This window comes from Calypte anna, chromosome 22 (assembly GCF_003957555.1).
Source record: "Calypte anna isolate BGI_N300 chromosome 22, bCalAnn1_v1.p, whole genome shotgun sequence".
Classification (NCBI taxonomy): Eukaryota; Metazoa; Chordata; class Aves; order Apodiformes; family Trochilidae; genus Calypte; species Calypte anna.
This window is the reverse complement of record NC_044267.1, coordinates 675,713-701,683: the sequence shown is the minus strand read 5'-3', so window position 1 is coordinate 701,683 and position 25,971 is coordinate 675,713. Positions and strand designations below refer to the sequence as shown.

The window sequence follows — 25,971 nt, the reverse complement described above, 5'->3', positions numbered from 1 at the left end:
TGGGTGCCCACCCGTCTGCTGCATCCACACCAGGGGCCAGGCAAGAGGCCGCGCTGCGGAGCCCCCTCCGCCCCTGCCTCCTGCGGGGTGATTTGAGCTCTCGGAAGCCGCAGAGACTCCCCCCACCCCATCCCTCCGCCTCCGAGGGTCCGGAGATGCTCCTCAGCCCTTGGAATCCCATCCTGGAGTGCCCTCTAGTGAGAGCACCGCCGCTCCACATCCCCTCCCGTCTGCCCGCCCAGCTCCGCGATGCTCCGGGATGCTCCGGGATGCGGCCGTGCCCGGGGGATGCTCCGGGATGCTCTGGATGCTCCCAGATGCTGCTGCACTCGGATCTCGCTGCACCCCCCCAGGCAGGGAAGGACCTCAAGGCCTTTGGCCAGTACTGCCCCTCTCCTTGTGGCCTTGGTTTCTGCTTGCCCCCCCTAGAGCCCCGTTCTCTGTCTGGTGTCAGGGAAGGGAGAGGTTAAGCCCCTCCTCGGGTGTGCTCTGCAGCCCGAGCAGGTGAGTTACTGGCAATCCTCTGGTCGGTGTCACTGCAAAGGTCAGGAAATGTGTTATGAAACCATCTCTGCCCTCCAGTGTTTGCTGAATGCTGTCACTGGTGCCTTTGTGGGAAGAGTTCCCCTAATCCCCAGAATTTAAAGTTTTCACAGTGCAGTGGCAGTGAATGCCTGACCTCTTTGCTGATGTATGGACCCACCTTTCATCTGTGGGAAATCTGACAAATGGAATAGGGTGGAGTAAAAGACAACAACAGAAGAATGTTCAGATGAAACAACTCACACCTCTTTTCCAGAGGAGATCAAAGTTGCATGGATAAAGTGCTTATTACAAGATTTATATAGCAGCAAATACAGATTCATGTTTTATGGGTGGAGGAGCTGAGTGGCAGGAGTGCTGAAGAAACATGAAAACCCACAGAAATTCCATTTCTGAGCTAGAAATATAAGTGCTGGCTCACTGCACCATGCTAGAAAAGCTTAGCAGCCAGAAATAGAATTCCTGCCTAAGGAAAGGGCTGGGAATGGCATCTGCAGGTGCACACCTCCCTCTAGCCCAGGGCACTGCAGCTGCAAACAACAAAAAAGAGGGCTGTGTGGTACCTGCTCTGCTGTACTGCACATCCCTGCCTGTCTCTGAGCCACTGCCTGCAGTGCTTGGCACAGCAAGGCCTGGGCCAAGGCAGGAGGTGACAGCAGTGCAGAGGAGGTGACAGCAGTGCAGAGTACAACCTGTCCAGCTGCTGTGTGTGCAGGCTGCAGCTCACTGTGCAGATGGAAACTGCTGGCAGGTTGGTTTTTGGGTTTTTTTTTGTTTTGTTTTGTTTTTTTTTAGCAGCTCAGCATCCTCTCTGCTCTGCAGAAATGTGTCTGTTGACTGTGCCAAGCAGGATTTGGCAGCCAGAGCCACCGGTGTGACCGTCAAAGTCAGGTTATCTCCTCAGTGTTTGGACTGCAGCCAGCGTTGCTGCCAAGCTGGGTTGGGTGCCAAGCAGGAAAATGCCCCTCGAGGCATTTTCTTAATTGCTCGTGGTAAAGAGCAAGTGGAAGCAGGCTCTGCTCTTGCACTGCTCTGCTATCTATCTGCTTTGGCCCAGGGCCCTGCAGGTCAGGAGCTCTGCAGCCCGTGCTGCTGGGAGGTTCATTGCTGCTGATCCTGATCCTGCCCTCTCCTTCCTCTGGGCAATGGGTGGCAGCAGGGGGGTCCTGGCAGTGCACACCATGTGTGTGAGTGTGTGTGTGTGTGTGTGTGTGTATGTATGTGTGTGTGTTTGTTGTGTCTGTGTCTGTTCTGTGTGTGTCTGTGTGTGTGTGTTGTGTATGTGTGTGTGGTCCTGTGTGTGTTCTGTGTGTTTTGTGTGTTTGTGGTCTGTGTGTTTGTGTGGGCTGTGTTTGTGTGATGTGTGTTTGTGTGGGCTGTGTCTGTTTGTGTGATTTGTGTTTGTGTGTTGTCTGTCTTAGTGGTGTGTGTTTGTGTGTTGTCGGTGTGTGTCTGTGTCGCTGTCTGTGTCTGTGTGTACGTGCTGTGTGTGTCTGTGTATTGTCTGTGTGTGTCTGTATGTGTGTGTGTGGGTGTGTGTCTGTGTCTGTGTGTGTGTGTGTGTTGCAGCCATCACACCGGAGGATGCTGCTGGTTTCCTCCACTCCTGCCCCCCAGTTCCCTCATCCCACAAACCCAGGGAGGAGCTGGAGAAGCCAGGCTGTGTGCTCCCCTTCTGGTGCAGCTCCCACTCCTCTCTGCAGAGGCAGATTGCTCCCACTGCTGGTACCCAGAGCCATTGCTCCAGCACCACCGTGTTTCTGTGTTCTCCATGGGTGGCAGCAGCTCTCTGTGGTGCTGTCCCTTTGCCTGCTCCTCTGGGTCTGTGGGATTTGGGCAGTGACTGTGGGGAAGTGAGGAGGGAGCAGTGCCCTGCACACTCCTTCATGTAAAATTCATCTGCAGATGAATTCATCACTCCTCTGCCTCAGATGGTGGGAAGGAGTCTGACAGCAGCAGATGTGGGTGGCAGGATTTGACGTTCTGCTTCAGCCTCTTGGTTTGTGGCTGAGCTTGGTGTCACTGAGTCCTCTCTGCTCAGTGTCCTCCACGTGGCAGCAGGGAGGTTTGCAGACCCTGCTGATGTGCAGGGAAGATCTGTGCTCTGGGTGGGTGTTACCTGGGTTCCAGATACAGGAGCTGCCCTGCCCCTGACCTGTGGTGGGAACCAGCTGCACCTTTGCTCTGGTTACTGTCTTTGGGGAAGTCTGAAAATGTTGGATAAAGGGATAACAGATTTTCTTTGACAGAGGCCAGACAGCAAAAGCATGCAGCAGTGACACAATTTATTAAGGACACCAAAGATGAACTGGAAGAAAGGATCCCTGTAGGGAGGTTATTTAGATACTCTGCAGTGAGGAATGAGCCCTTTGAAGCCTCTGATAGAGGCTGGGGTTAGAGTAGCCAACCAGATGGATGTCTGGTCTGACCTGGAGGCCTCTGGCCATGGGAGGCATTCCTGGCACTGGGGGACTCACAGGAAAGCACTGGGCTGTGGCTGGGCCTGCCACTGGAGCATTTGGTGTGGTTACTGTGGCCAGCAGCACTCCTTCACGATGATGCAGGGTGGTTTAACAAACAGGACAGTTGTCTGTCCCTTCCAGGACACCCTGGGACCCACAGCAGGAGCTGCAGGGAGCTGCTGTCAGAGCTGGGGGTGCTGCTGGGGACAGGTCTGCTGCCCCAGCCTGGCTGCTCCTCACAGCACTTGGGACAACTGCACAGTGTCAGTAATGTCGTGTTCCTCTCTAGCTGGCACAAGAGAGGGCATGGATTTGGGAGCAGGAGCCCTCATTGGGGGGAGGATTCCCCAGGGAAGCTGGCCTGGCAGTATTTCCTTGCAGGGGCTGTTATTTTTAAACAACAATAGTTTAATAAATAAATAAACTCTGCCACGGAAGGATATAGCCTCAGCCTGAGCTGATGAGTCAGTATTTCCTTGGAAAATGGAAGGGGCAGGTGTTTCCCTGCCTCTGCCCATCCCTCTGCATCTGACCTTTGGAGAGATCTGCACCCCCTGCCCTGGGCAGCCCCCCCGGCCTGGGCGAGTCTTCCCGGGGGGCCACTTGCCCCATGGGGCAGCTCCCGGCGAGTGTGGGGTCCGGTGAGTGTGGGGTCTTCGCTGGCACACCCAGAGTGGAAGGAATTTGCTGCCCAGCCGGCTGGGTTACAGCACAGGTGCAGCCCCTATAAATGGGGTATAAAGGGGGGGTGGATCTGGTTTCACAGCCCCTGCCCTCTCGTGTTGGGGTGTGTGTGTGTCCGTGTCCTGTGTCCATCTCTCGGTGTAGGGGCTGTGGGCGTCCCGGGGGGTGCCAGTGCTCGGGGCTGGCGCCTGGCAGGGTGCGGGGAGCGACGCGTCCATCCCGCGGCAGTGACGCCCCTTTCCGCGTCTGGACAGAAATAGGTGGATTTGGGAGTGTGCGTGGGACGGGAGCAGAGCGAGGGAGGGACGCGGCGGCCGGGGGGCGGGGGTTCGGGGTGCTGCCCGCATCCCGCCCCGCATCCTCTCCCGGCCAGCGGCGGGAGGGAGGGGGGGTTCCTCGGGCCGGTCCCTCCCTGAGGGGGTGGCGGGGGCCGTCCCTGTCCCTGCCGCCGAGCAGCGCGGCCCGGGGGGAGGCCCTTGGGGCGGGCGGCGGAGCGGCGATGGGGGCGGCGCGGCCGCAGTGAGCCCGGCGGGGAGCGGAGCGGGGAGCGGAGCGAGGCTCGGCTGGAGCGGGCCGATGGCGTTCAGCGCCTGGCAGATCCTCTCGCCGGTGCAGTGGGCCCGGTGGACCTGGTCTGCGGTGCGGGGCGGCGGCAGCCCCGAGGGGGAGGACGGCGGGGCGGCGGCGGAGGACTCGCTGGCGGAGGGCACGGCCCTCGGCTTCAGGCAAGTGATCCGCGTCCCCCTCCCCTGTCCCGGCTCCCCCCGTCCTCCCCACGCCTGGCATGCGGGGCCGGCAGCGCCCGTTTTCCTCCTCGCCCCCTCCGCCCCTGCTCTTGCCTGGCATCGGCTTTGGCTGCTCGGGGGGTGGGGAGTGAGCGGGGGGGCTGCGGTCGAGCTGCGTGGCTGTGCGGGAAGATGCCGGCGGGCAGAAGGTGGGAGCATCGCTGCTCCTTTCCCACTCTGCAGCACCCGGAGCCAAGGGAACGATGCCGCGGCCTTGGAGCCCGTGGTGGATGCTGAGCCTGGGAAAGAGCTGAGAAGCATCCCGGAGGCTCGGCCAGGATGAGGGCTGGGGGCTGGCAGGGGGATGCTCCTGATGTCGATTCACCTGTTCTCCCTTTTCCATGTGCTGGTGGGTCCCGCCGGACAGGAGCGAGCGGGATGCCCACAGCTGGCTGGCTGCATAGGCAGCCTGGAGGATCTCAGAGCTAGCCTTGAAGGTGGTAATTCCTCACTCTTTCCCCTCCTCCCCCCCTCCTCGGCAGCTCGGACTCGGAAGGTAATTTTGAGACCCCTGAAGCAGAAACGCCGACCTGCTCGCCACTAAAGGAGTTCTGTGAGCCACCACCGGGACCACTGGAACCCGAGGCCAGGAGCCAAGGTAAAGAGCCAGCCAGCACCTTCTGTTTTTTCAGCTCTCACTGCGGATGTGGAAAAGGCAGGGTGGGGTCAAGGAGGAGAAGTTGCTTGGTTTTGAATAATGCCTGCCACATTTTCTGTGGTCGATGGCCTGGGGGGCTGTGCCCTACTGAGGGATGTTCTGTCCCTTGAGCGAAGCATCAGTTGGATTGAATTCCCTCAGAGGGAAGGGGCTGCACTGCAGGCTCAGAAGAGGCAATTCCCTCCCCCTTGGTCCATGCTTGTGCAGTGCAAAATGATCATTGTGCCACTTTGCAATCAGTGGTCACAGCCGCCAGCTGCTCCTGGGCTGGGGGGGCTGCGGGAGGCAGATCCCTTTCTGCTGGGGTTGAGGGGCTGCAGGGCCTGCTGAGCTGCAGCTGGGGTGACTGTCAGGGGCTGGTGGAAAGGAGCCCAGATTTGTGAATCCTTTAGCCAGGCCCTGCAGGGCTCGGGGTTGCCTCCTGTTCCTGCTGCAGCTGCCCCGTGTCCCCCCGTGTGCTGTTCACCCCTGGTCCTTGCACGGGAAATGATGTTGGGTTGGGTTCCTGTCCCCTCCCTGGCTGGTGGAGGTTTCATTGCGTGGGTCTCTCTTCCCTGGGGTTGGCAGCTGGGTGGTTTTGCTGTGAGGCTGCTGCTCAAAATGCAAAAGCTTCGTGCTGCTGAGCTCCCATTTCTGAGAAATGGCAAAGGAGCTGCTGAAAATGCAGGGGGCTGCTTTGCCAGCAGCACCCTGTGCTGTAGGTGGTTTGTTGTTGTATTTCTCTTGCTGTTGCTCCTCTGAGGCTGCCCATTAACCCTTGGCCATTTGAACACAACCCCCCCCCCTTGCCATCCTCCCCTTCTCTCCAGGGGCCATCGTGGTTGGTCCCTGTGGTTGGGATCACTGTTTGCTTGCTTTCAAGCTGCCAGGAGGAGGCTTTGAAGCTCTGGGACCTCTGCAATAACTGCTGGAGGTTATCTGGGCTGGGGCAGGGAGCAGACCTCCCCTTTCCTCTGCTCTCCCAGCAGAGCAGGGCAACTGGGCAATATCAGGAGATCTGTGAGCCCCAGGGGGTGCCTGGGGGAGGGCAGCCTGCACGGGGAAATAGGGGTCCTGGAGGGACTGTCCTTATCTTCCTCTGCCCTCTCTTGCTGCTGCAGGGCCCTGTTATGGGGCTTGCCATATTGTGCTGGTTTTGCAAGCTCCCTGCAGCGGGCTGAGCTGATTTCAGGGCTCTCACCAGCCCCTGGGCCCTGCCCAGGCAGAGCCCGAGTGCTGTGTGACCTTGGCAGTGGCAGGGTGCTGTGGCTCTCCATCTCCTGTGATGTTGTTTTGCTGTTGGGATGGATCTAGGTGCCCATCCACCCTCGTGGGAAACCCTGATTTGTTTGCCTGGGTGGAGAGAGCACCTGGTTCCTGCTTCTGATAATCTCAGCTCTTGGAATAATCCTTCCCTACTAAGAAGGGATGATAGAGGTGTCTTTACTTTGGGGGATAATGTCTGGGGAGGAGGAGAGGGGGGATAAAGACTTTCCTAGCAGGTATGAGGATCTTTTCTGACAAGGAATCTGTGTGGCATCAGACTCCAGGGTGTCCCCATCCCCAGACTGCTCCCTGGGATGAGCTGCTCCTGGGGCCAGCCTGGCACAGCAGAGAGGGAGCAGCTGCTCCCTGCACCCCATGCACAAAGGTGGCAGTGTTGTGGGGCTGAGGGGATGATCCTCTGGCACAGACTGTTTTGCTGTGCTGGCTTGATGGAGAGCAGGATGCTGGAGATCCACACTGCCTCTGCTGCCAGCTCCATCCCTGTCCTGCCCAGGGCTCCAGCTGCATCTCTTCAGTGTCTCTGAAATGCTGAAGGAATTGCCTGGGTGCAGTCGTGAGTTTGGGGAGGGCAGAAGGGCTGTTCAGTCCCTGCACTTTAGGTAATTTCTACGTTAAGCCCTCACCTTCACTGTGCTGCTTTACAGCAGTGTCTGTGCCCTTTCTCCTGCCTGCAGCTGGGTGACAAGCCAGGTAGCCCAGGTAGCCAAGAAGGCCAATGGCATCCTGGGCTGGCTGAGGAAGAGCGTGGCCAGCAGGTCCAGGGAAGGGATTCTGCCCCTGTGCTCAGCTCTGGGGAGGCCACAGCTTGAGTCCTGTGTCCAGTTCTGGGCCCCTCAGCCCCTCAGAAAGGAGATTGAGGTGCTGGAGCAGGTGCAGAGAAGAGCAAGGAGGCTGTGAAGGGATCCAGCAGAATTGCTGTGAGGAAGGGCTGAGGGAGCTGGGGGTGTTGAGGCTGGAGAAGAGGAGGCTCAGGGGAGACCTCATCACTCTCTGCAACTCCCTGAAAGGAGGTTGGAGCCAGGGGGGGTTGGCTCTTTTCCCAGGCAACTCTCAGCAAGACAAGAGGGCAGGGTCTCAAGTTGTGCCAGGGGAGGTTTAGGTTTGGAGATGAGAAAGAATTTCTTTCTGGAGAGGGTGATCAGGCATTGGAATGGGCTGCCCAGGGAAGGAGTGGATTCTCCGTGTCTGGAGATCTTTCCAAAGAGCCTGGATGTGGCACTGAGTGCCATGGGCTGGGAACCACGGGGGGAGTGGATCAAGGGTTGGACTTGATGAGCTCTGAGCTCCCTTCCAACCCAGCCCATTCTAGGATTCTATTCTATGACAAACGCTGTGGTGGGGAGGAAATCCACAGCATCATGGCTGGAACTGCCAAACTGTCATCTGCAGCAAGAGCTGCTGCCCTGGGGTGGCAGGGGAGAAGCTGCTGCTGATGCTGATGTGTGTGCAGTGAGCACAGGGGGGCACAGGCAGGGACAGAGACTCCCTCTGTCTCACATCTGCACTCTTCCCCTTCCTTGGGAATAAATGAGGGTCAGGCAACTGGTGAGTCCAATGTGACCGTGGGGCTGGTGCTCTGCAAGCAGCTGAGAGGTGGCTTGGATGCATCAAACCCTGTTCTCAGAGACAAAAAAAAAAAAAAAGATCAGCTGGATCCATTGCCTCGGGGAGGGGGGGACTTTATGCCTGTTCAGGATCACTCAGGCAGTTTTTGGATGATGGAAGCTGTAATTCTGTCCTTTTCTGGCTAAAATAATCTTCAGTCATCTGCCAGGAGGAGATGTTCTGTGCAAGGAAAAGAGCAGAAGCAGCAAATCTGGAGCTGGGAGCAGACTCAGTGGCTTTTGCTGCTGCTGCTGCTGCTACCCTGATGCAGGGCACGTGTTTTCCGGGGGCAGCATCCTTTGCCAGCGTGCTAATTCTTAACAGAATAGATTTAAAAATAGATCAACGTCTGTTAAACAAAAGCGGAAAGCCAAAAGAGGAAGAAAAAAAGAGCCCTCAGCTACGTCAGGCTGAACAAGAGGCAGCAGCCAGATATCCTGTGCTCAGCCTGGGCTGGGCAGGGGGCTGGGATGACCCCAAAGGCTGCAGGGTCTGTTCTGGGGTGTTCTGCTCAGCCTTTGGTGTGCAGGGCTGTGCAGGGGATCACTGCTGCTTGGCTTGTTCTGTCTGTGTCTGTGTGTGGGATGAAAAGGGCACGGAGCCCTTGCAGTGCTGCTGCTGCCAAGTTTCAGTGATTCATGGCAGGGAGAGAGGGGTGGCATGCAGGAAGGCTGCTGGGGTACTGGGTGTTTGTGTTTCATTTCAGCCCCAGGAAGAGCAGCACAACACAAGGAGTGTGATGCACAAGTGCCTGGTGCTGCCCTGCCAGGCTCTGCTCTGTACATTTAGCTTTTGAGTATAAAAATCTCTGCTTTCCCCCTGCAGAATCCCTGCTGAGCAGGGGCAGGTTTGCACCCTGTGGGTCCAGCTGCTGTTTTGGGGGATCCTCTGTGCCTTTGACTTGGGTTTGGTCCCTTGGAAGCCCTGGGAAGGCAGTTCTGCTCCTTTTTGTGAAGAAATGGTTGTTGTGAGCGATGGTCTCATGCACCATCCCCCCTGTCCCTGCCCTGCAGACATCCAGAGCCAGGAGAGGAGCAGTGGTTTGCATACTGACTGCTTGTTATTCCAGAAGTAATTACTCATTGCTTGGGTTAGAAACCAGGATGGGCTCATTTCTGTGAGAACGGCGGCTGCAAAACCTTCCAGTGGGAATGTAAAGTGAATTTAAAAGGTGCCTTTTGCCCTGACTTTGAAGTCTGCTCTTCTGTTCAAGGCTGTCTCGGTGAGGTTTAAAAAACATCTGAGCAAGGCAGCGAGTGCAATAAAGTTTTCTTTGGGGTCTGGTAAGGAAGGTTTTCCTGGTTCCTAATGATGGAAGGGCCTGGCAGGCAGGCTCTGCCTCCGAGTGTTTTCTGGCTGCCCTCCAAGTACGTTTCCACTGAATTTGTGTTTACTGATGCGTTTTCTGGGGCAGCAAGGCAGTGCCTGTTTGGAGGGAGCTTTTCTGCAGTCGGAGGGAGATTTTTTTTGCAGTCTCAGGGAGCACACAGCCCCTTGTGATTGATTTCTATGGCTTTTAGCATCCCAGAGATCAGTTACACCAACCACGAGCCATCAGCTGAGTCAGGGTTGCTGGCTTGGTGTCCTGGATCAGTCTGGGGACCAGCTCTTTGCTGGGTGTTTTCCTCTGGTGCCTTTGCCTGCCTGTGCTGAGCTCCTGGCTCGGGGTGCTCGGTGGCTGCAGCTTTCAGGAGCTTCCCCACCCCCTGACAGCAGAGCAAAGATTAAACAGTAAAAGGATTTAGGGGAAGGGATTGGAGTAATAGTGATTAAGTCATGGATCAGGATTTGTGATTAAGCAACTGACAGCAGCGTGGGGAGCCTGGGATGAGTTCACAGGCAGGATTTCTGCAGGCAGCTTCTGGCCACGTTCTGGAGGGCAGGATGGGACCCCCAGGCTGGCAGAGCTGATCCCTGTTCCCAGCACCCTCCTGTGGCCTTCCCACACCATGGGGGTCTGCTGTGCCCCCCTCCCCTTCATCCCCATCCCCAAGTGCATGCAGGGGGTTGGCTCTTCCCCGTGCTCTGGTTCCTCACATCTGAGCATCACAGCGATGACTTCTGAGCAAGAGCATCAGCCCCCTGCTCCTGCCTCCAGAGTGGGGTTTAGCCACCTCCAGGGTGGGGTTTAATGGGCTCCTTTTGTCTTTTCAGGGCAAAGTGGCCATGGTGACCTGCTGGTAGGAGGAGCCCACCAGGACATCTCACCCGAGAAGCACCCCAAAAATGAGGCTCAACCAGAGATCAGAGCCCCCAAAGGCAATTCGGAGCCCAAAGGGGAATCCAGCCCCAAAGACTCGTCCCTGACACAGCCCCTGGCAGTGCTGGGCAGTGGGGCTGGCACTGGCAGTGCCACTGTGCCCACTGCAGAGGTGACCCCAGTGCCCCATGCGGGCAGAGCTACCCAGGAGCAGGACATGTTGGGAGAGAACCCAGTGGACACCAGCACGGGGCTGGCAGAGCTGGAAGCTGATGTCCTGGCCAAGGACCAGGGCCAGCTCGGGAAGGAGAAGCCACCTCCAGTGGGGGGCAAAGCAGGAGAAGGCACAGAGGAGCCCCCAGTGCCCCAAGCATCCTATGGGTTTGACCCCGAGCAGTACAACGAGAGCATAAACCCCTTTGTGGCAGGAGGCTGCCGGCTGCAGAGCTCCCCCCCAGCATCCCCACGCCACCTCCCCCATCCCGGATGCAGCCCTGGTGACCCGGGGAGAGATCTGGACCCCGAGCCCAAAGGGCAGGTCCCAAAACCAGAGGTTGAGTGTGTGGAGGGGGGAGAGAGTATGGAGGCCAAGAGAGCAGCACCCAGGAAGGGCAGCAGGATCCCAGCCAGCAAGGTGACACCGAAGAGACACCGAGAGTCCCCCAAGAAACAATCCGAGGAGGGGGAGAGGGGTCCCATGGAGCCATCACCTCCCCAGGGCCCCCCCGTCCCGGTTCCACACACTGGGACAGCTCCGGGCTCGGCTCAGCGCTGCAGAACTCCCCAGCTCTCCCCAAGGGCTCTTACCAGTTCGACCCCAATGACTTGGACTCCGTGGATCCCTTTAAGCCCACCAAGACCCTCGCCAGCTCCTGCCCCACTGCTGACAACAGCCTCAACAAAACCCTGGAGTCTCAGCCCCTGGAGGTACAGGAGGAGCTGGTGAGAGGCAGAGACTCCCCGAAGAAGCCCAAGTCCCGCCTGATAACGTGAGTGCACAGAGAGGGTTTGGGGGGGCTGGCAGCCCCCTCTGCCCCCCACCCATGGGCAGAGTGGTAGAGGTGATGGTGGTGAGGGTGCTCCTGCTTTGTGCCATCTCAGACAGCCCAAAATACCCCCGTACACCCCAGGTTCTGCTGCTGCTCTGGTTTCACACCCCCTTCTTTCTCCCCCCGCTTTCCTTCTCCCCCTCCTTTCCTTCTCCCCCTCCTTTCCTTCTCCCCCTCCTTTCCTTCTCCCCTTTTCCTTCTCCCCCTTTTCCTTCTCCCCCCTTTTCCTTCTCCCCCTTTTCCTTCTCCCCCTTTTCCTTCTCCCCCCTTTTCCTTCTCCCCCCTTTTCCTTCTCCCCCCTTTTCCTTCTCCCCCCTTTCCTTCTCCCCCCTCTCCTTCTCCGCCCCTTTTCCTTCTCCGCCCCCTTTCATTTCCTCCCCTTTTCCTTCTCCCCCTTTCCTTCTCCCCCTTTTTCCTTCTCCCCTTTTTCTTTCTCCTCCCTTTTTTCCCTCTCCCCCCTTTCATTTCCTTCCCTTCTCCTTCTCCCCCCTTCCATCCCCACCCTTGGGAAACTGGGAAAATTCAGGGAAATGGGACATTTCAGGTCCTCAGTTTGTGTCTGGTCTGACAGTGAACCCAGAGCAAGTGTCCTGCTGCTGCTGAGCCCTGGTGGGAAAAGTAGGGAGTGGGTATTTACAGAGAGAGCAGATAAAACCCAGCAGGCAAAACTAAGGGTGTGTTGGATGTTTTTCTGCTGGCAATACTTAGCAGAGTGTTGGTACAGATATTTTAGAGCTGGTGTTCCAGTGTGTGAGCAGAGGTGAGCAGGAGCTGGTGGTGAGGGGGAGCAGAGGAGGTTTTGGGCTCCCTCTCCATCACCTCGGGGTAGCGTGGGCTGCTCTGGGCACTCACCTCCCCCAGCAGCAGGATTTGTGGCTGAATCTCATCCCAACACCACGAATAGCAACTGCAGAGTCAGAGCATTCTTTATCTCTGTGTTCCTCCCCAAAAGACAGAGCTGTGCTGCTCCAGATGGGAGCTAATACCCAGGTCTTTTCACACACTCTTCTTCTCTCCATCTGTCTGTCTCTCTCCTGTCTGTGCTTTGGTGCATCAGGACTACTGAGCAAGTGAAATTTCTCTGTTTTCTGTTGTAAGTACTCTCCTGTGTATTTCTTCTTTTTCCTTTGCTGGTCAGTGTCCTCTCTCTGGATGTGTGCTGGCCCCACTCGTCTCCGTGGCATGCAGGCTCCTTCTTGCCCTGTGACTCGTGCTCTGCACTGTCTGGTCCGTGTCCCCCACCTCTGGGGACAGCCCTGGGGACAGCTTGGCCTGGCTGGTGCCCGGGACAGGGAGGGAGCTGAGCTTGCTCTGGCTGCCTGCCGGCTGGCGATGCCTCTTGGTGCTGTGCAGGTGATGAAAAGCAGAGCATTGGGCAGCAGCCTGGGCAGTCCAGGGGCCTGCAAAGATTTCAGCCCTGCAGATGAGGGTGCATTTTGCCCCCTTTTCATGCAGAGTCACTGGAGAGGCAGCTGCTGCAGAGGGGTCGATTGGAAAGCATCAGTGGGGATGTGAGGGAGCTGGGGGCTGTCTCCTCTGTGGCAGTCTCAGGGGGGCTTTGCCCTCACAGCCAGCTCCAAGCAGGGCTCTCTGTGGCTCTTTGCTGGATGCTGGGGCTGATTTCCTTGTGGTCTCCCTTGGAGCATCCTCTGGTGCCCCAGGCAGGGCTGTGGAGTTGGTCTGTGAGGTTCTGGCTGGGTTAGAAAGCGTGGCTGGGGTCAGGCAGCCTCTGGTCACTGCCCTGTGAGCTGCAGAGAGGTCGTCGTGCTGTGCCCCAGCTGATTCCAGAGGTGCCACTGCCAGGATGTGACCCTGCCACCACCCTGCACGGAACCACTCCAGGATGGTGCATTTTGAGCAGCACAGGACAGAGTCCCAAGGGAGAGCTGCTTCTGGAGGGCATCCAGCAAGAGCAACCTGAGCTAATCCTTCTCCCATCCTCAAGGACCTTCTCCTCGGGACAGCGTTGGCATTGGGCAGAGGGAGCATTCAAGGTCCAGTGGAGGTGCCCTGGTGCTCTCAGAGGGTCTGACTCACCTGGGAGACACCTGGATGCTGTGGAGATATCCCAGACAAACCTCCAGCTGCAGGGACAGCCTGGAAACGGTTCCTTCCTGCAGAAAATCAGTGTGCAGCCAGAGTTTGGGATGCTCTCGTGCTGGACGAGGGTGCAGCAGGGAAAAATCTTCCTTTGCCAGCTCCTTGGCAATCTCCTCTCTCGCCGTCAGCACCTCGGGGTCCTTTCTGTGATCCTTGTCTTCAATAGGAATAAACACCTCGGGGACAAACCCACTTGCTCTGTAGTCGTGTGTTTTGTTTGCTTGTTCCTCCTGTTGGTCACAGAACTTGCTCTGCCTCTTTATTTCCCTGGTGCCTGGGTCTGCAGCACGTGGCGGGGGCAATGCTGGGGCTGGGGCTGGGGCTGCCTCCCCTTGCTTGGGCTGTCTGGCACACAACCCCCTCCCCACGCAGCCCCCCAGCCCCCCCTCAGATGGACATTTCTCTCTCCCTGCAGGAGTGGCTGCAAGGTGAAGCCGTATGAGACGCAGTCCCTGGTCCTGGATGTTTGTGCTCAGGTAGGTGGGAGCTCTGAGGTCAGGTTAATGCATTTTGCTTGTTAAATTCCTTCCATCCCCTCACCACGCGTTTCCTTCTGCCAAAACCTGCCGGGGAGCTGGTGGGAAGCAGCTGTTTGGAGGATGCTAAAGCTCCTGTGCTTGGTCCCCATGGATGAGCTGAGTCCCACATGTCTTGATCCTGCAGGATGAGGGAGCGTTGATCTCAGAAATCCCAGATCTTGCGAATCGGGATGGACGTGCCACTGATGAGGAGAAGTTAGCCTGCACCACCTCTGCACAGAAACCCGTGGGGCTGGAGAAGAAGGGGGAGCCAGAAGATGACCTGGAGTACTTCGAGTGCTCCAACGTCCCCGTGCCAGGGAAGCCCGGCGTGGATGCAGGTGAGGAGCATCCCTGCTGCCTCTGGGGATTCACCCCAGGCACCTCTGCAGCCTCTGGCAGTGAAGTGGGGCTGTGGGGACCATGGCTGCATCCCAGGTTATTCACACTGACAGGGCTGAAGGCTGCCACAAGTTGTAATGGAACCTCCAGTTGCTTCTCTGCACTATTTCCATTGGGGAAAAATCACTGTAGAGCACCAGAGCTGCCAGGACTTGGTGTCCTGGCACACGAGGGCTGTGGTTGGTGGGGGAAGACCCCTGCTAAGGCTCCTGGTGGTGTTTTGCTGCTGTTCTCCTCTGTAATTAGCCTCTCTGACCAATCCATTAAAAACTAATTAAAAGCCAGGCAACACGACATTTAATCAATAGCAATATGATAGGTGCAAGCAGGAGAAATCCCTGCACGGGAGGTTTGCAGCTCTCCCCTCTGCGGGGACACATTAATCATCTCCTGAGAGCTGGGCAGAGCTGCAGGCTCTGGGGAGAGGAAAGCAGCTCTTTGTCTCTCCGGGGGGGGGAAGAATGTGATCATCAGCAGAGAGCCTGCGAGGTTTTATTTCTTGCTGCTCCTCTGGAGGGCCAGGCAGGGGTGCAGAGGCTCGGTGCTGACTGCAGGGATGGAGCTGGGGGCTGTGACAAGCATTTATCCCCAGGGATAAATGGGGAAAACACCAGGAAATGTGCAGCCCCCCCCCATCTGGGCTCTAGTGATGCTTTTTTGTTGTTGTGCTCTGCCCAGTCAACACCTGAGCAGCCAGTGAGCTTCACCAGTTCCTTCTCATGCTCTGTGAGATGGACCCCGAGGTTCCCGGGAAGGGCTGGAGGGGGTGGCAGCTGCGGGGACACCCGGGGACAGCCAGGGCTGAGCTGCCACCAGAGGGGAGTGTTGGTTCCTCTGCAGGGAGGGCAGGCTGGTCAGGGTGCAGGATGTGTCCTCCCTGTAGGGCTGGGAGTTATGGGGCAGGGATGCAGGATTTATCCTTCCTACAAGGGCAAGAGCTGGGGGCAAAGAAACCTTTTGGGAGGTGGGTGTAGAGGCTCAGGAGTTGTCCCCAGCAAATCTGCATGGGGTGAAGGGTCTTGTTTCTGGGCAGTAAAAAGGTTGTGTTTCCTTGTCTTCAGGCTTTGAAAAGGAGATCTGCAAGCAGATGGAAAAGGATGAGCCTGGCACCCACCCTGTGAGTGTTTCTGCCCTCAGGAGGCCTGGGCAGCCCCACCAGGGCTCAGGAGGGTGATGGGGATGTGGGGGGAAGCTGCAGCAAGCAGGATTGCAGCCAAAACCTCTCTGAAAGGAGTTTCTTTGGGAGCTGAAACTCTTGAAAAGCCCACATGGGAGCTGGGGGTGGAGCAGGGCTGGTGGGGAGCCAGGACTGTGGCTGAATGACAGTGGAAGGGCAGAGGAGAGAGGATGGAGAGGGGACAGAGCTGATGTAGAGGGATCCAGAGCTTGGCTGGTGCTGGTGCCTTCCACACGGGCTCCCCAAATGCTGCTTTCTGGGGGGCAGCTGATGGCAGAGCCATGGGATAGATGTGAAACAGCCCTGGCACCCTGGGGTGGGGACACATTTGCTCCAGGCCACCCCCCATGTGCCCCGAGACCCCTGCACTGCAGAAGGGGCCCTGTGCCAGCTTAGTGGCCCTGGCCAAAGCTGCTGGAGGTGGCAAGCAGGTGACAATGGGATTAACAGCATCAGCAAAACAAGCTTCTCTGAGACAGCTTTAACTACACTAAGCCCCCCAAGGGCATGAGGCATTAGGCTGCCTGGACCCAAACCTGCACCCGGGGATGGCTCTGGGGTGGCTCCTGCCACGGGCCATCACTTGCCCACTGAAGGGCTTGGGGTGCCTGAACCTGGGCAAGAGTCTAAGCAGAGGGGAGGAAGGAGGAGAGGGAAGAGCTTCAGTGCTCTGGTCTCCAAAACACAGGCAGAGGACACCGCCTCCTCCCAAGCACTTCTCTATTTATGGCCTGGCACTCGGTTCCCAAGGAGATGGCTGCACGGGGCTGTCCCTCTCTGGGGTGATAAAAGGAGGAGCAGGCGGTGCTGGAAGCCTGGAGCTGGAGGAATCCTTTCCTGGGGGCCTCTGAGGCTGCAGGACCCCCGAGGGGAGGGATGGGGCCAGGATGGGGCTGAGCTCTCCCCCAGTTTGGAGAGCACTGGTGGGCAGGAGCTGGGCTCTGAGGAGACAGTGGTGAGCCATGGGATGCCACCACCTCAGCCCTCATAGGAGCACCCCTGATGCAAACAGGAAGGTGCTGAGAGCTCTGTGTGAGTGTCTCCCATGTCAGGGCTCTCCTGGGCAGCTGGGACACAGAGTGTACTGTGTCCCATGGATGTCCTGTGTCTTCTGGGTGTCCTGCATCCCATGGGTGTCCTAGAGCACAGCCCCAGCTCCTGGGGACAGTGGGCAGAATGTGCCCTGAAGTCCCCCTGTGGTCTCTGGTGAGGGGCTCTGAGGGTGTGCAGGTACGAGAGGTTCAGTGGTTGAACAGAGGTGTAAAATGGGGGGGGGGAACACCCCAAAAAGGGGAGGTGGGGTGAGAAGGAAACACACTCAGCATCCTGTCTGGGCAATCCCCCCCCAGGGTAACCCTGGGCTGTGCTCTATGGACAAGTCCCCCACAGCCATCAGTGGTGTGAGCAGGAGTGAGAGTCCCCTGGATGGCATCTGCCTCAGTGAGTCTGAGAAGACAGCAGTGCTCACGCTCATCAGAGAGGAGGTGAGGAGCAGGGACCCCATCCCCACTGCTCCCCTGCACACCAGGGTGTGGGGCAGTGACAGAGAGCACCCAGAGCATGTCCTGAGGGCTCTGTGTCTGCTACAACCTAGATAATCACAAAGGAGATCGAAGCAAATGAGTGGAAGAAGAAATATGAAGAGAGTCACCAGGAAGTGTTGGAGATGAGGTAAAAGCCTTCTCCTGGCTGCTGCTGCTGCTTTTGTGGCCTGGGGAAGGGGTGGCCCTGAGGCAGTTTTGTGGCAGCAGAGCCATAGCAGGGTGTCTGCAAAACCTGCTGCCTCTCACCTGCTGGTTTCTCCCTTTTCCCTCTAGGAAAATCGTGGCTGAGTATGAGAAGACCATTGCCCAGATGATAGGTGAGGTGGCATCACCTGGCAGGGTGTGCAGGGCAGGGGGATGGTGCCCTGGCTGTCCCTGCTCAGCCACTCTGTCCCTGCTCTTTATTCCCCATCGCAGAGGACGAGCAGAGGACAAACATGACATCCCAGAAGAACCTGCAGCAGCTCACGATGGAAAAGGAGCAGGCTCTGGCAGACCTCAACTCGGTGGAGAGGTCCCTGTCGGATCTCTTCAGGAGATATGAAAACCTGAAGGGTGTCCTGGAAGGCTTTAAGAAGGTCCTTACCTTGGATTCCTCTTCCTCCCCAGAGCCTGGGCAGAGTTCCCAGGCAGCATTGTCCCATCCCATGCCTTGCTGCTTCAGACATCCCAACCCTCCAAGGGCATTTCCTCACTTTGCTCTGCTCACTGTCTGATAAACAAGCCAAGAGTCTTTCAAGTGCCAGAGGAATCAATTTCTGGAATTTTCTGATCTATCATCCTATCAGAGCAACATCTCAGTCCTGATGCAGAGGGATGTACTGATTTGTTTGTCTGTTTTTCCAGAACGAGGAAGCTCTGAAGAAGTGTGCTCAAGATTATTTAACCCGGGTCAAGCAGGAAGAGCAGCGGTATCAGGCCCTGAAAGTCCACGCAGAGGAAAAACTGGACAAGTAAGGGGGTGCCAAGATTGCAGGGTTCACCCTGAGAGAGCTGAGTTCCCATATACAGGAGCTTGGAGGAGCTGAATTAGAATCATAGAATCATGGAATGGGCTGGGTTAGAAGGGACCTCAGAGATCATCAAGTCCAACCCTTGATCCACTCCCCCCGTGGTTCCCAGCCCATGGCACTCAGTGCCACATCCAGGCTCTTTGGAAATATCTCCAGACACGGAGAATCCACTCCTTCCCTGGGCAGCCCATTCCAATGCCTGATCACCCTCTCCAGAAAGAAATTCTTTCTCAGCTCCAACCTAAACCTCCCCTGGCACAACTTGAGACCCTCTGTGCCCTCTTGTCTTGCTGAGAGTTGCCTGGGAAAAGAGCCCAACCCCCCCCTGGCTCCAACCTCCTTTCAGGGAGTTGCAGAGAGTGATGAGGTCTCCCCTGAGCCTCCTCTTCTCCAGCCTCAACACCCCCAGCTCCCTCAGCATCTCCTCAAAGGATCTTTGCTCAATTAATCCAGTTTCGTCCAGGTTTTCCATATGGGAAAACCACCCTGGATACACCCATGGGCTGAGGGTGCCCCAGTGCTCCCCCGTGCCCCCTGGGTGACCCTGGTCCCTTCTCCCCAACCCCCAGAGCCAATGAGGAGATCGCTCAGGTGCGCACCAAGGCGAAGGCAGAGAGCGCGGCGCTGCACGCGGGGCTGCGCAAGGAGCAGATGAAGGTGGAGTCCCTGGAGAGAGCCCTCCAGCAGAAGGTAACCCCCCCCTGCCCCAGCAGCAACCGGGGGGGGCTCCTCCAGACTGGCAGGCCAGAAAGGCTGTCGTGATTATTTTTTTTATTATTATTATTTTTTTTTTAATTTTTTTTTTTTGTTCTTCCATGGACTTTTTTGCTTGCTTGTAGATTTTTGTTTTCTTTGTGGGTTTTTGTTGGTGGATTTTTTGTTTTCTTGGTGGATTTTTTGTTTTTTTGGTGGGCTTTGGATGGTTTCTTTCTTTAAACCTGCAGCTGCATCCCCACCCAAGGCCAGGCAGGAGCTGCAGCCTCTGCCCAGGTGTAGGCTCAGCCTAATGCCACCACGGGGGTCCTTAGTTTCTGCTTCTCTTCCAGAACCAGGAGATTGAGGAGCTGACCAAGATCTGTGACGAGCTGATAGCGAAGCTGGGGAAGGCAGACTGAGCCCCCCCACCCCTGGTCCAACACGCTGCACTTGGCTGCTTTTCTTGTAACATTGAGCACCTTGCCTTACCCCAGGACCCCCCAGCACCCCCAGCCCAGAAGCACACACAGCCAGCTGCCTGCTTCACTTGGCTGTGTCCCCACAGCCCCCGTGCTGAGCTGTCCCCACACTGTCCCTCTCTGTTTCCCAAGGGGCTGGGTCCCCCCTGGCCATACTGTGTCCCTTGGGGTCAGCAGCAAGTGGCCCCCTCACCGTCTGCCTGCATGGATGTCACCTCTCAGCTGGGAGGTGACACCCCCAGGCTCTGTCCCCCTCGGCTGGGCTGGGTCTGGTCGTGCCCCTGCTCACTCTGTCACTGTCCTCATGTGCTCCATCACTCAGGTCCTGCCCCAGGATGTGGGTGCTGCCAGGGTTGGAGCCCCTTGCAGGGGGACTGGGGACCTGGGATGTGGGTGGGTGGGTGTGGAGGCACCAAAGGGGTCCAGGGGGGCCCCAGGGACCCCCCCCCCCAGAGGCTTCTGCAGGGGCTTTGTGGCCTCTGGCATGGATCCCCTGGGTGCAACAGCCCCCCCGTAGATCAGTCGGTTTTGGGGGGGGCTGTGGTGTTGAAGGGGCTGGTGCCTGTCCCTGGTATGTGGGTGATCTGCAGCACGGGGTGTCCTTATCCCTGCCTGTGCCAGCCTGGGAGGAAGGGAGCTGCAGTCTCTGCATTCCTGCCCTTTAGAAGCATTCAGGAGCATCGTGCTCCCAGCTCTCTCCTCCACACCAGGCACTGTCCTGCTGAACCTCTTGATCCCCTGGGAGCGTGGGGGGAGCCACAGAACCAGGGGTGACTTCAGTCCTCTGAAAGGAGAGCCTGGGCAGGGTGTGCAGGAGGTTCCTGCACTAGGAGAAACGTGGGAGGTGTTGGTTCTGGAGAGCTGGGATGTGTCTGCAGCCTGGCACCTCCTGGGGCTGGTGCTGGGGGGGTTTCCACAGGCTGCTTCCCCATTGCAGGGGGGTCAGTTCCCCACTTTGGGTGTTGCAGGAGGAAGGGAGCAAACCCTGAACCTGTGGTGGTTCTGCTGGGTGAAGGTTCTTCCCTGGGTAGTGCAGAGCAGCCATGCACACTGCTCTCTGCTGCTGTCACAAGTACCCTCACAGCTCTGAATATTAAGAGAGGCAAACAAAAAGCAGCCTTTACAGGCAAAGGCAGAGCCAGACAGCAGTAAAATACACTTTGAAATCTGCCTGGATGCAGCCCAAAATCTGAGTTTCCCTGCAGGCAGCAGGGTCAGAGGTGTTCACAGCTCTGGGCATGCCAAGAGCCACCAGAACTGCTGAGGTTGCCTCTCCATGGCTGCAGTGGTGGAGGATCCTTTGCTGTCACCTTAAATGGGGACTTGTCAAGTGTCAAATAAGGGAAATATTTGCTGCTTGGACTGTTTCCTACCCAGCCTATCTAAGACTCGCAAACCTTTTTGCTGCTATATTTTATAAAAGAATGGAGCTGTTTTCCTTCTATTTTCTAATTCCCTGTGTGGAGCATGCAGTGCAAACCTGCCGAGACCAGAGCCATACACTTGATATATATTTTGTTAGTTATAGTATGTATAGAGAGAGTTTATTAATGCAGTTAAGCAGACAAAGATGCTGTCAGGCTGCCCCAGATGCTGGGAGCCTGACCTGAGGCTTTGGATTTGGTCTCTCTCGAGGTGTCCTGGCCGTGGTTGCAGTTTTGGTGTCACCCGTGGCAGTGCTGACCCCGTGCAGGGGCTGCTTGGGCAGTGTCCCTCCTGCTCTACTCCCTGTGTCACCCCTGTCCCCCAGTGCTGCTCCTTCCCACCCTGTCAGCATGCACTTCTGGGCAAAGAAGATTCCTAAGGAATGATCTATTAACTATAATATGGTTATAGTTACATATCTATAAATATATATATAAAGGTTATAGTTATATATAATAGAAGGTGTGTGTCTAGCTGCAGAGGGACAGGACTCTTGCTCCCCTGGCACGGGGCAGGGTGGGAGCATCCTGGCTCCTTCCCATGGCTTGCAGGGACAGCAGTGTCCCAGTGCCACCCCCATGTCCCCCCAGCACAGGTCAGCCCCCCCAGAGCCCCAGCCTGGGTGTGTTTGTGGTTTCTCTTTCTTGCAGTAGAATTTAACTCTCCCTCCCACACACTGCTGGGGTTGCTCTTCACAAGTGTGCAGCTGCCAGCAAATCCCTGAAGTGCCCACGAGTGATCACCCTGACTGCAAATCACTCCCCCTGCCCCCCCCCCAGTGTGTCCCACCACCCCCCCAGAGCAGGGACTTTCTCTGCAGTGACCACTCCCCCCTTGCTTTGCACCATGGATGTAAGTGCCACCACCATCGATTTTATATGTACAATAATTTCCCTTTTATATGTCAGGTAAATATTTGTAAGAGTTCCACTCACACAAATGAGATTATTATGATGATGATGATTACTAATATATTTTTTTCCATGTTTCATTGCTCAAATAAAAACTGTGTTTATCACTCTTGAAAGCTTTCTTGGTGTTTGTAAGGTGGGTGTGGGGTTTTGGGAGAGGAAGGATCTCCAGAAAGACCTCCAGGAAGGACCATGCTCTGCCAGGTTGCTGGCTGCCTTCGGATAACCCTGCTTATCCTCTCTGCCTGGAACTGATGTTCAGAAATTCCCAGAGCAGTTTGCTGCTGGTTGGCTCCCAGACTGTGGTGATGCACCCGTGATGAGCTCAGCCATGGGCAGGGGGGATGCTGGGCAGGGGGATGTGGCTCAGCCCCCCACGCTGACCCTTCCCTGGGCTGGGGGAAATCTCTCTGTAGGGATGGAGCTGGTCCTGCCTGGCTGCAGGCTGGGAGGGAGAGGGCAGGGATGGCTCCATGGGGCTCCCAGCCCTGGAAGGGTTTTCTGTTGTTCTCTTGCACTTCTCTTTTGGTGGATTGGAAACTTTGGAGGGTTTTTCCCAAACTGGGCTGCTGCAAAGAGGAAGAAGGGGGCTGTTTTCTGTGTTCAAGCATTTGGGCTTGGACAAGACCTTGGAAAGCCAACCAAGGTCCAAGATGGGGGTGGAGATGGGGTGAGTGTGTTTCTCCTACTCAGGGTGTCCAGCTGGGTCAGATGAGAATGGTTTTAGGATCTTTGCATCAGCAGAAGATAAACCAGGCTTCTGTTTTTAGCTGCTGATAAATGAGAGGTTGTATTGTGCTGTGGAGAAATGGTGAAGGAGAAGCAGGAGATGAGTGGTCTGTGGGGATGGGGTCCATGGGGATGGCAGTGGGAAGTCCCTGGGTGTGATCCCAGTTTCCTCCTTTCCAACCAAGGTACCATGTCTGGAGGTGGAGAGGGTTCCCAAAGCAGGGATGTGGAGCAGACCCCAGCCCAGCAAGCCAGGGAAGGTCTGGGCACCTCCACCAGCACCAGGCTGCTGCTCAGCCCTGCTCCGTGCCCCAGACTGTCCCATGTCCTTGGGGAGCCACATCCTGTCCTCCCTAGCTAAGATGGCATTAGGGGCTGCAGTAAGTGTGTTATCCCCAACCCAGTGATCCAATCACCCAAGCAGATTAGCTCTAAGACCTTAAGACAAAACAGAGGCTACACGCCCTGTGCTGCACACTGCTGGAAATGTCCACCCTGAAGACCCTCCTGGCCCTGGCCATCGTCACATCCCTGGCTGGAGAAAGTAAGTGTCCTAGGGCTGGAGGCAGGGGTAAATCCCTGTACCTGCTCTGCTGCTTGCTGGCTGCCCCCTGCTCCATCCCTGCTCCAGCCTTGCCCATCCCCCTGTGCCTGATGCTGTTCCCACCCCTGCAGAAAAAAACAAAAAAAGCATTTTAGGGGGGTGGAGATGGGGTGGGTGGGTGGGTTTCTCCTCCTCAGGGTGTCCAGCTGGGTCAGATGAGAATGGTTTTAGGATCTTTGCATCAGGAGAAGATAAACCAGGCCTCTGTTTTTAGCTGCTGGTAAATGAGAGGTTGGACTGTGCTGCGGAGAAATGGTGAAGGAGAAGCAGGAGACGAGTGGTCTGTGGGGATGGGGTCCGTGGGGATGGCAGTGGGCAGTCCCTGGGTGTGATCCCAGTTTCCTCCTTCCCCAGCAGCTGAAGGAGCAGCTCCGGCCTCCTGTGGGAGCTGAGCTGCCACGAGAGGGCTCTGCTCAGCCAGCACCACAAACATCATTTTTACTTCTAAAAATCAAATGTTCATCATTTCGGGCAGAACAGGATCCTCAAACTGTTTTGTTTTGTTGTTTTGTTTTGTGGTGGCTTTTTTTGTTTGGTTTGTTGGGTTTTTGGGTTTGTTTTTTTTTTTTTTTTAGGGGAGAGGCACTTCGTCTGCATATATTTAAAAGAGTGCTGTTATTTAAGGGGCTCTCACTGTCATTAAATGATAATAAGGCTTCCAGATTTGCTCAGCGGGTTCCTAAACTGAGCTGGGATCTCTGGCAGTTGTGCATTTTCCTCTCCAAAAGGGTCAGGCAGCTCTCCTGCCTATTATCAGCTCTGACGCACAGAGTGCTGGTTATTATCTGCCCTGCCTCTGGCCTTCTTTGAGGACAATTTGGAGATGATTTGTCCTTCCTGACACACACATGCCTGCCGGCACTTCACTGCCTGTCACCCACTCCTTCCCCCCCTCCCTGTGCCTTCAGGCTGTGAGTTCTCTGCCCCACAGAGAACCTGCTGGAGGTTGGAAATGCAGAAATGGACCAAAACTGCTGCCAGAGCTGGGATGAAAACCTCCTTCCCTCCCCCCCAAAAAATGCTCCTTAAAATGAAATTGGGCACAGTGAGAAAAAATAAATCTAGGTTTTGTTTTGGGTTTTTTTTTTTTTAAATATTGTGAGTTGGCAATGCTGCCCCTCACCCTGTGCTGGGGTCACCAGTGCCCGTGGAGACCCTCAGGCTGCAACTGGCTGGGGGCTGGCACACGGTGGCTGCCACTCTCACTCCTCCTCCTTCTCTTCCTCCTCCTCATCTTCACGCAGGCAAAGCCCTGAGATGTCACAAATGTGTGGCATCCAACGAGAACGACTGCAGCAAGCAGGGCTCCCACAGCTGCCCCCAGTACGCCGACGCCTGTGCCACCATCACTGCTCCCAGTGAGTCCCCGGGCGGGGGGACTGGGGATGCTGGGGAGGACTGGAGGGGCTCGGGGGGGGGAACAGGGGTGATGGGGGTGAGTAGAGAGCAAGGAGAAGCAGAGGACCTGCCAGGGCAGAGCAGGAGCTGACTTCCTCTTGTCCCCACGAAGCAGGGATTAGACAATTATTGGGGATTTTTTCACTTTTTTAGCCCTCAGAAGCAGGCTTTTGGTCTGAGATAACTGGGTCTGAGATAACTGGGTCTGAGATAACTCACAGCCCCTTCCAGGCATAAGGAAAGTCTCTCTTTGCTGCTCCTATCCCCCAGAAATGCTCCACCACCCTCAGTCCACCCTTGCAGCTTCAGGGCAGGCTGGTGAGATGGACTGAGATGGTTCCTGAAACCAACCCCTCGGGTTCTGCTCGGGCTGTAGGTGTTGTCACACGTGGATATAAACACACAATTCCCTCTTTTCCCAGCGGGGATGTGGGATATCCCCCTCTTGGAGCTTGGGCCACCCTCTCAGCTCAGCTCTTGGCGATCCCACGGGCAGGAGGGAGAACTTTGATTCCACATCTGTCACACACAGAGCTGGGGCTCTGCGTCTCCCCCCTTTTTCTCCCCCCAGCAGGGGAGCATCCGAGCCCCCCCGATGGCCGGGGGTGTGTGTGTGTGTGCCTGACCCCCCCACCTTTGTGTGTGCTTTTCCTTGCAGACAGCGTCATTAAATCTTGCTCCTACAAATCCTTCTGTGATCAGGCACGACGTGGGGGCTCCGGAGGGGCCACCCTGCACTGCTGCTTCACCGACGACTGCAATGGGCCCCGGGGGTCCCGGAACAGTGGGGGGGCCGGGCCCCTGCCCCTGCCCTGCCTCCTGGCTGCCGTGCTGGCCGGGAAGCTGCTGCTGAGCTGGATCTGAGGGTCCTGGCCAGGGGCTACCAGCCCGGGGTGTAGCTGCTTGCTGCAATAGCCTAGGGACATGCAAAGTCGGGTTTGCTCCTGAGGAAAACCTGGGAGAGGCCAAGCAACCATCAGACAAATAAATGCTGCAGTTGAAAACCTTGTTCCCAGCCCCTGTTTCTCATTTACAAGAAAACCATCACCTCTGTGGGGGATCCAGACTGATTTGGCTCCCCAGTGCTCTCCCTGGGGATGGGAGCTCAACCCTGGGAGGCTTTGCCAGGCAGAGCTTGAGGGGGTGAGGGGCAGAGCCCCCCTCCCAGCACATTGCTCTGACAGAGATGCTTTTGGGTTGCTTTTGTGCTAACTTGAGAATCGCAGCTGTGGGGAGCGGGTTCTTCCCTCCTGTGGCTGCAAGGACACGGGTTTGGATGGGTTATAAATGTGTTTGGTGTGAAACAAAAGAGAGTGGGAATTTGACTGCAAGAAATGCAACGCAGGGCAAGCCAGCAAACTGCTGAGTGCAGGCCCAGCTGCTGCTCCTCCAGCAGAGCAATCTGCTGGGAGCTTCCCCCAGTCACAAGGCAGCCAAAAAAAAAAAAAAAAAAAGAAAAAAAGAAAAAAGAAAAAAAGGGGAACAGGTACTGAAACTGAAAAGATCAGCTTGGAAGAGAAGAAATAATTATTCAGAGTGCTGGGACCCAGCAGTGGAGCTCCATGCTGCAGGATGCTACCAAAACACAGACTGTGGTGAGTGCTGGAGGAGAGAGGGCCAAAAATCCTGGAGAACATGGATATGGAGTCTTGTGAGGTTAACACCACCCAAGGGGGGTGCTTGGCTGCTGTCACTAGAGGGAAGTCTGGAAAACAGATTATTC

At 56.6% G+C, this 25,971-nt stretch overlaps 1 protein-coding gene across 1 annotated transcript; it reads left to right on the top strand.

Moving 5' to 3' along the window:
- The first annotated feature begins 4,250 nt into the window (after window positions 1-4,250).
- TACC1 (transforming acidic coiled-coil containing protein 1) lies at window positions 4,251-21,625 on the top strand. Its single transcript, XM_030464014.1, is given in 14 exon segments — window positions 4,251-4,414; window positions 4,957-5,072; window positions 10,158-10,945; window positions 10,948-11,192; window positions 13,768-13,828; window positions 14,016-14,211; window positions 15,334-15,389; window positions 16,799-16,933; window positions 17,044-17,120; window positions 17,267-17,310; window positions 17,411-17,571; window positions 17,840-17,946; window positions 18,576-18,696; window positions 19,053-21,625. Coding segments are annotated over 14 exon segments (2,325 nt in total). The 5' UTR covers window positions 4,251-4,265; the 3' UTR covers window positions 19,122-21,625.
- The last annotated feature ends 4,346 nt before the right edge of the window (window positions 21,626-25,971 follow it).